Raw genomic sequence first — 9,781 nt, 5'->3', positions numbered from 1 at the left:
TGTTGGAGTCCTCCATCACTGAAGCAAGCAAGCCTCATGTTAGTTTCAAGCTGCCTGGCTGCCGGCCACCATCTTGTCTGACAGTTAATTTGCATATTGCCCTGATTAGCCAATGGGAAGGGTTGCGGTCGTACGCTAATTACCATGTTTCTCTTTTATTAGATAGGATTTTTCAGTTTTTTCATTGCCTGCATTCCCAGTAACCAATAAGTTATGAGTTGACTTGATTCACTCAGAATACACAGCACCAAGCATGTATCACACTCAGTAAATAGTTGTGAAATATAGAAAAATGAGGGATTATTTGTCCTGTTCGATTATAATACTGAACTGTTTAAAAAATAGAAAGAAAAAACTTTAATCTCATTTTAACAATGTAGTTCTGTGTGTATCATTGCAAACATCAGGTGATTATCATCATCCTAGGAAGCTTTGGAGATTTGCAACCAAAATTGGTTCATATATTTACAGTCTCACATAATCATAGTGCCTAACGACAAAGGAACCCATGAAAATATTAAATGTAGTTGACTACTGTTAGAAACTTCCCAGAAGTGCCTTATACAGTATTCAGAATTTTTCTAAAATAATTTGGTCCCAATGATCTTTGAAATAAGATAGCATTGAAATGCCCAGAATCCCAGATATATTACTACTTGCTAGCTAAGATGTTTTCATAGAAAGTAAATTAGGTTATTTTATGCCTTTCCAGTTGGCTCAAGAATACCACAAAGTTCCCCAGTCACATTTTATTTAAAATAAGACAATATTGAAACACATTATAAGGAGATTTTTTTTTACGCACATATCATCTACTTTTCTAATACAAGTCATTTTTAGGTTTTTGTCCATTTTGTCTTAATTTTCTTTTTAGTCTTGGTCACACTTTAGATAGGTCTAATCAGGGTATAAATGCAATTTTATAACCTGTTTTGTGACATAATATTATAAGGTTAGCATTTTCCATGGATTTACATAATCACTATAATTATAAGTTTGTCAAGGTGAGGTAATCATATTCTTAACTTTTCTGGTATTATGCTGTTTTTATTTTTCACTAAATATTTTCTACATGACATTTTTCTTTTTTTTGTCCTATTTTGGGGATATATTTCAAAGAGTCAGGTTATTGAAAGGCTAGGAACAGTTTTATGATAGTAGATAAAGGCTTTTCCACTAAAAGTATACATATTCACATAACTAGCAACAAAATGTGAGCGATGTGAATATCCCCACAATGGCCCCAAGGTTGGGTATTAGACTTCTTTAATGTTGCCAATCATAACATGTAAATAGTAGCACCTCACTGTTTTATCTTGTATTTTCTTTCAAAATAAATATAAATTTCTTTTTAATTTTGTTTTTATAATTTAAAATACATTTGAGAGAAGGGGAGGTGGCAGGAGGCAAGTAATAACATATCAACTCAAAAGGGTTGAGAATAATGTATTAGCGAGAACCTGGGATTAGATTACATTTAAGTTTCTGTTACATAAGCATATTTTTAGTCAACCTTAGATTTCTTAGTCATCTCACATTAAGCGGAGGAAATAAACATTCATTCAAACTTCTAAGACATTAGTTTGGATAATGTAATGTTATTTGCTTGATATAAAAAAGAGTAAAAATAATCCTACCCTATTTACAGTTTCTGGATTCTTATCACTTGGTTCCTCAGGAATTTTAACAAGGAATTTAGAGGTGTCAGCCAACTGAGAGTGGGTTGGTAGTCTTCTGAGAGTGGGGACAAATGTGAAGATCAGAGGTTTGGCTTCAGAATCACCAGAAGAGACCTATGAGACATGTAATAAATTAGAGTTTCAGTCTTGTCAAAGGTTTACCTTGACTTTTTCTCTATACACCAGGATACTTATCTCATTTTTTTAATAAATTTCTTATTGTCCTGTGATCATGTATATGGCTGCCAAAGAAAACAGCTGTAAAAATAGTCATCGTATATCAGGAAGATCCTGTTGTAGGAGATGACAATAAAACAACAGGTGGCAAGTTGATGTGCTAGAATATTAGGGCATCTCTACCTCGGTGGGTTCATCACATACTCAGCTTCTGGTCTGTTTCAAAATGGACTTTTATCCTTTTAACCCTGGTTTAGCAGGTTCAATTTGACTCATAATCAATAAGCATGGAAGAAACTTAACATTTATCAATAATGAGAATGCTAAATGTGGATTTAAAATTGGAAGTATGCTTTTCTGGCTACCAGGCTGTGAATGCCTGATAAAGGATATGTTTTATCTTTCACTCATTCTTTTTTTTTCCTTTTTTTTTCTTTATTGATTAAGGTATTACATATATGTCCTTATCCCCCCATTGGTCCTGGGTTGAGACAACCAGCACAGAGAAAGCATGGGAAAAAGGAGCAGTGGGGGGTAGATCAAGCTTTCATTGTGTCCTACTTATTGTCAACAGAGAACCTTTAAAGATTGGGAAATGACATATTCACACGAGATTTTTAAATAGATAATTCCGGTTTTGAAAGACACAAGAATAGAGAAAGGACAGAAAGCTAACAGCAATCACTTGAGGATTAAATGAAAAGGGAGAAAGAGAAGATGGTGCTGTGGATTTCTCTTTTGAAGTTTGGATGAGAAGTAAAGAGAAAGGTTAAGCATAGTCAGACAGAGAAGCAGAGTCAAAAAGGTGCCTTTTGGTCTGTAATGGGATAGACTTGAACATGTCTGTAGACTGAAGAAGGAAGGAACCAGTAGAAAATAAAAAGCGGAGCACGATCTTGGAAGGAGCAGGCAGAATAAGTATGGAAACAAAAACAAACAAACAAAAAACAGGAACATGGCCTCCTTGGAGTCCAAAGAAAGTGAATTAAGATAAAGAAAAGCTCATACATCTGATGGAGTGGGGAAGTGGGAAGGTGAGGGGAAATCATTTTTTATGTAACCAATGTACGTGACAAAATCAACCCCCATCGTGTCAGAGTGACATCACTGCTTTGCTGCCTCCATGCCTCTGTCACAAAATATATGATATGGCCCTTGCTTGTTTGGCTCAGTGGATAGAGCATAGGCCTGTGGACTGAAGATTCCAAATATATATATATATGAATGATATGCCTTGGCAAGAGCCCTACTTTCCATTCTGTTCAAGCTGTACTACCTTTCTATGCCTTGGGCAACTTGGATCTTATCTCAACATGGATTTTAACTCATCCCTTCTGTCCCTGTGAAAATCCAGACCTCTGCATCATCGCTCAATCTCTATATACTATGCACACCCCTAGTTTTGTTCCCATCTTGTACCATGCTCCAACTCTTGATATACTTTCACTGTAACTGTCTGGGATTCAGTCAGCCATCACAAAATCCTTCATACTCTTCATATTCTTCCCTAAATATTCTAGCTCTCACTAAACCATAGTTCTCTCTGAAGGACTCTCCTTCCCAAGAAGCTCTCAGTGGTAGCTGTTTCCTCTCACACTGACATGGAAGTAGAATAGGTGTGCTCCTATTTAATGCTTCCAGGCCAGTCTTCTTCCTTACTCCTACCTAAAAATTTCCAGCTTTGAATTTTGTGTCATCAATCTAGAACACTCGCTACTTCTCCTTGTCACAGTTACCTGTCCATACCTACATCAAACTCTTTTCTTTAAAGATTAAATTCCTGGCTCAGTCTACTACCTCTTACACTATGCTTTTCATTATTTTATACTAGAGACCCAGTGCAAGAATTTGTGCACAGGTGGGGTCCGGTTGCCCTGGCCCCAATTGAGGCGGATCGGGGCTGGGCCTGTCCCCAGAGGAGGAGATGGCAGGAGGTTGGCTGGCAAGCCTGTCCCCATCAGAGCCCAATCAGGGCTGGGCCAGCTGGGGGAAGGGGCTACAGGTGATTGGCCAGCGCAGGCCTTGCCTCCAATTGGGGTTGGGGGCCAATTGGGGGGCAGGGGTCTGGGGGAAGGGCCCTGGGTGATTGGCTGGCTGGCCCTGCCCCTGATCACGCTGGGGGGGGCGATCTGGGGTGGGGTCAGGTTGGGGGCGGGGCTGCAACGTTGGTCGGCCAGCCCCACCCCCTGATCCAGCCGGTTCACTAGCCACAGTGGTCGTCATAGCGACCAGTCACTATGGTCGTTACAGCATTATTTAACGGTCACTGGCTTTTTATATATAGATTCCATGGATAATATTTCTAGTATTGTGTTGCCTTGACCTCTACTCTCCTTGCCTCTCACATTCCTAGACTAGACCAAAAGCAATGGTCCCTCCATATTTTTGTTTTTTTCATTCTATTTCTTTCTGTATCACTCATTCCAGTTTTCCAACTCCAACACTTCGGTGATCCCAACAGAATGAAAAGCTACTGATTCTTCCAAAATTAGGTTTTCCCATACTTATTTTTTATAATAAGCATGCACTTATCACATGACTGCATTTACCACAACTACTCCCCTACATACCCTTTACATGTCTTACCTCTCTCACACTGTCATCCCTGTGTGGGTAAATCACAGTCCTCACTAAATCTGACCCCATGCCTATTCTACCCGTGGACCACAGAGGTGAATGTGGTTATGGAAAATCACATGACTGTGCTTACTGGTTTCACTTCAAATTTATGACTCTGAGCCTCAAGCAGGCGCTTCGGTGCTGCTCTATAATCATACTATGGTTCCACAGCCCATTCACTCTTCCACTTGCCTAGAAAATTCACATCTTTTTTTTCTTTCTCAAACCCCAACATCTCCCCTAGTTTCACTCTGAGCTGATGACTTTGTTTCTCATTCCATTAAGATAATGAAAGCAATCAGAGAAGATTTTCCAAGGTCCCCATCACACATCTATTCACTCACCTGCATCTTTGTCATTTTATGTGGCCTTCAGTCCTGATACCATGTTCCTACTAAAACAATCCTCACTTGAACATTTTACTTACTTATACTTACTTTCATTTATTGAACAGCATCTTACCAAATGCCTATTAACTGTGAGGTACTACTGTAGGATTGGTAATATCACAGTGAACAAAAATCTCTACCCCAATGGAATTTACATTCTAGTGAACAGAAGAGTAAAAAAAAAATCTGTAAAATATATAGTATTTCCAATAGTTATAAGCTATGAAGACTAGCTATAAGGCTATTGCAGTCACCCATGGGAGAGAAAATGGTAGCTTGCTCTCAGGTTGCTGCAGTAATATTTATCAGAAGCGTAAGTTTCTGGCTATGTTTTAAAGGAAAATCTTATAAATTGCTGAAAAGTTAGATGTAGGATATAAGAGATTGACAAGAATCAAGACCAGGCCAACATTTTTGATGTCAGTAATTTCTTAAAACATGAGTTATTATTCACTAGATGGGGAAAACAATAGGTAAGCCTTGTTTGAGAATAAAAATCAAATTTGAAATATACATCCAAGTGGAATGTGTACAGGGAGTCAAGTTTAGAGGAAAGTGTGTGCTGGAGATTAAATGACTAGGGTTGTTAACGTATACATAGTACTTAAAACCATGAGACTAGATGAAATTACCACAAACAGGGAAAAAAGAGATCTAAGGTTGAGCCTTCCAGACTCTACCATTAAATGACCAAGCAGCAAAGGAAGAACTAGTAAAGGCAAAATGGGATTTTATTTTATTTATTTTATTTTATTTTTGTTAATCTTCACTTGAGGATATTTTTCCATTGATTTTTAGAGAGAGTGCAAGGGAGGAGGAGAGACAGAGAGAAACATCAATGTGAGAGACACACACCGATTGGTTGTCTCCTGCACAGGCCCCCAACTAGAACCAGGGATCAAGCCTGGAACTGAGGTACATGCCCTTGACAGGCATTGATCCAAGGACCCTTCAGTCCACAGGCCCACACTCTATCCACTGAGCCAAACTGGCTAGGGCAACATGGGATTTTAAAGAAACTAGGAAAGCCTGGAATATCATCGACAGCAATAGAAAAGAGGACTAACCATAAATAAACAAAAGGATTGATAGATTATACTGAGGGCCCAGCCCAAATATAAATCTATGAGATGTAGTAAAGCAATTTGCTTAGCTTTTTTATATTCTCTCCAGGGCTGCTCAACTGCCTATCAAAGGAACAGAGAAAATGAGTTGTAGCATTTAGAGAATTCACATTTGGATGTGGTTTTAGCAGAAGGTTGTTGTGAGTACAGGGAAATTGAGAGTACTAACGAGAGTAGAGGAAATGATCCACCACGGACAGAGTTAGTTTAAATGGGTAAAGAAGAGGGACAGATTCAAGGCACTAGAAGGTCATAGCATGGTTGTGAGAGTTTAAGATTTAGAAGTATAATAATTCTAGGTGATTATGAGATCCAGGCTTTGGCCTTGAGATTGAGTATCTGAGATGAAAAAGCAGGAAGGACACTGAGATTGTGAAGGTTAAGGAATTGTGACGCAAGAATGTCAACAAGGTTATCCTTCTGAAAACAAAAGACATGCTGGGTAACAGAAAGACTGGGCTGGAGAGAAAGACAGATAGCATGGTGCCTCAATGTGAGACTGAGGTTAGGCTAGAGCAGCGGTTCTCAACCTGTGGGTCACGACCTCTTTGGGGGTCGAACGACCCTTTCACAGGGGTCACCTAAGATCATATATAATTACATATTGTTTTGTGATTAATCACTATGCTTTAATTATGTTCAATTTGTAACAATGAAACTGGGGGGTCACCACAACATGAGGAACTGTATTAAAGGGTCCCGGCATTAGGAAGGTTGAGAACCACTGGACTAGAGGGTACCTGGAACAGGCTATCTTGGACACTAGATTATTAACTGAATATTTCCTTTGTGGACATGAGATCAAACAAAGAGGACTGGATTTCCTTGTAGGAAATTTTGCTGAAGTTACAGGCCTAACAAACTAAGTCTGGACCATTTATTATAGGGTATACCTTACTGGTAATTAAAAAACTAAAACATTTATGCCTTATAACAACAATTCATAATCCTTAGGGGGTATAACATACACAGGTAAACCCTCCTGAGCCAACTTTTTATTTTTTTAATATTCTTTTTAGCCTTGAATGATATTTATCATTATTCCATGATTGAAATCATGTTACAAGTCCCAGTTTGCAGCTTATCATCAGAAAATAGAAAAATCAGTGCTTTCCTTTGTAGGAAGAAACATTAGATCTTTTGTGAGATTTGGGAAGCCCACTGGTCTTATCAGCAATACATAATGCAACACATGTTCTACATGGATTTTCTAGAAAGGTTTCTCAACATATTTAATCTTATCAATACCATGATAGATGGAGAGTGGCTTTAGCAAAGAAATCACTTAGGTTGTTCAGATAGCTCATCAGAGACTGTCATTTAGAAGTCAAAGAAGAGGTGACAATGTGATTTTTTCCCCAGGTTCTGTAGGCCTCCCTCAGGCCCCTATATGGTGACTATAAGTGTATTTTTGGTTCCATCCAAATGAAATGTAAATACTAATGTAGTTCAGTCTTCAGTATAAGCACCCCACTCAGTATAAGCATTTCATATGTTATGAAATACATATAACCATTAGTAAAAGTAAGTGCTTTTGCCTTCTAAAGCATATAAATAATGGAAATTTATGTCTCCAAAGAACTTGCACAAGTTGTATAATTTAATACTCCTTAAATCTCTATAAAATACACAGATCTCCACTAATGTGAATGAAAACGAATGCTTCTGAACAGACTGTTGAACCTCAGAGGGAAGGCAGGGGAGGGTGAGTGGGAAGAGTTCAACCAATGAACTTGTAGGCATGTATGCATAATCCGTGGACACAGAGATGAGTGAGGTGGTGAGGACCTGGGGAGTGGGGAGAATGGAAGGGGCCTGAAAGACGTTAATGGGGGGGAAAGGAGGACCTATGTAATACTTTCAACAATAATGATTTTTTAAAAAGAAGAAATTTTTTTAAAAAGAAAACAGAAACTATGCTTAATGAATAAAGTGTGCTTTTATAACAACACTATCAAAGGAATGTCTGGACATAATCACATGTTGACAATGAAAGCAACTGAAAAGAAGCAAAATTCTTTTCTTATACTTCATTTGTTATATTTTCTTATAAAAGTATCCCTATCCTACATAAAATTTCTGTATCAGTTGTAGAATACTTTTTTAGTTTTAGTTGAGCCAATCAATACATGTCATTCAAGAATAACATTAAAACAGAAAATCTAATAGGACTAAAGACTCATTTATCTTCCTAGGTTACTGTTAGAGAACAAGATCAGGGAAAAATTCCTATCCATACACATTCCTCAGAAGAGCAACCACAGAAAGGGTGATGGTTTGGTATTCGCTTTTAAGTTGGGAGTACAGTGTTAGCATGGGGCTCTGTTCTCTGCCTTTACCTAGCATCCTCTTATCTTACCAAGGATGTACAAATTTTTTTGTACAGAATTCAGTTGGAAAGGGATTTGACATTACAGCAGCTACATTTAGATGAAGCGTCACGTGTTAGCCTAGCTGGTAGACTGCTAAATCCCTTCAGGAAATAAAAAAAAATTGCTATTTACCACATACTGTGGCCAAGTTCCATTGGAGCCCAGAAATGAATCGCTATGGTGATGAAAAATCATTTTCCACACAAAGCAGAAACAGATGCATGTTAATACCATTGCATTCGTTAAATGCCAGTTAACACTTTCAGTTGTCAGTGCCGTTTAAAATCACGTCTTCATTCCTATCCTTGGGAAACTATTTTAATAATAGAAATTAGAGCTGGGAGGATTAAAATCTTTTTCTAAATGGTTTCAAGCACTTAAAACTTCTGAGCCTGTCACCTTCTCACCAGACAGCCAAAGAATTTAAGAAATTGTCCCCCCCAGGACATGACAGCTAACTGCTCCTTCGCTCAGTTTCGGGCTGCAGTGCCTTCGTTTCTTTTATTTCCCTAAAAGTTCTCTTCCTCCAGTGTTGACACCCACACTCACAGATGGCCACTAGCCTCCTGTTGAAAACAGACATTACAGGGTGTCTTAGCAATGACACTACGCCAAGGGCCGTCCCGAGCATTTTCTTTGGTTCCCCAGTAAGCAGTCTGCCTTTACAGTAACTGCAGATAACATTTCTCTTTGAGACACAGTCAAATTTATCTACACCCAGGCAGCTCTCCCTCAAGCCCTTTTGCAGCAAATACCACAGTACACAGCCTTTAAAAGTTCTTGAAAGCATTAAGGAAAGACTTCCTTTTACCTGGGGTGTGGTCTGAACGCTCCCTGTTAAGATGCACGAGCTCATTTGGAAGTAATAGTTCCCGCAGTCACTCGGAAGCCCCTATTCTGGAAGCATTGACTCATCACATAAGGGAGTGAGCAAACCAATGATGAGGTGGGAAGGGAGGCTCTCACTGAAGCAACACACACACTCACACGGGAAAAAAATAATTCTGAAAAGAGGTATCCTCTCTGAATTGGAGAATTTTGTCAGCTCCAAAGGGGAGATTTATGTGTAGACAATTTTTAGGTTTGTAACTTTCTGAGAGGTCATAGTGACTGCTGAAACGGAGCCAGCAGAAGATAAAAAAGCCACCGATGTGTGTTTGCCCTCCTTTCCCGCATGTATTCCAATTACATGTTCTGCAAAAAGGAGAGACGCCAGATTGTACAGCAACAAGAAGCTGAGTGAAGGGCTGAGCATCTGCCAGTCTCAGTGATCAGTTGGTCACACTTCCTGAGAACACTTAAAGGTACAAATATATGCAAACACTGTGTCTAAACAAAAAACTAGAAAACATACAGTGATCGTTTCAAAAAAATCAATAGTTTGAATTATCAGTCCTTGGCTTAGAAGTAGCAAGGACAAT

At 38.7% G+C, this 9,781-nt stretch overlaps 1 protein-coding gene across 1 annotated transcript in view; it reads right to left on the bottom strand.

Moving 5' to 3' along the window:
• MLIP (muscular LMNA-interacting protein) overlaps window positions 1-9,281 on the bottom strand; it is a 103,924-nt gene extending 94,643 nt beyond the window's left edge. The window contains exon 1 of the mRNA XM_015560046.1: window positions 9,172-9,281. Coding sequence (XP_015415532.1) covers window positions 9,172-9,216 — 45 coding nt within the window. The 5' untranslated portion in view covers window positions 9,217-9,281. The remainder of the gene's footprint in view (window positions 1-9,171) is intronic.
• Window positions 9,282-9,781: the final 500 nt, after the last annotated feature.

The sequence above is a fragment of the Myotis davidii genome, unplaced genomic scaffold (genome assembly GCF_000327345.1).
Source record: "Myotis davidii unplaced genomic scaffold, ASM32734v1 scaffold313, whole genome shotgun sequence".
NCBI lineage: Eukaryota > Metazoa > Chordata > Mammalia > Chiroptera > Vespertilionidae > Myotis > Myotis davidii.
This window is presented reverse-complemented; position numbering and strand designations above follow the sequence as displayed.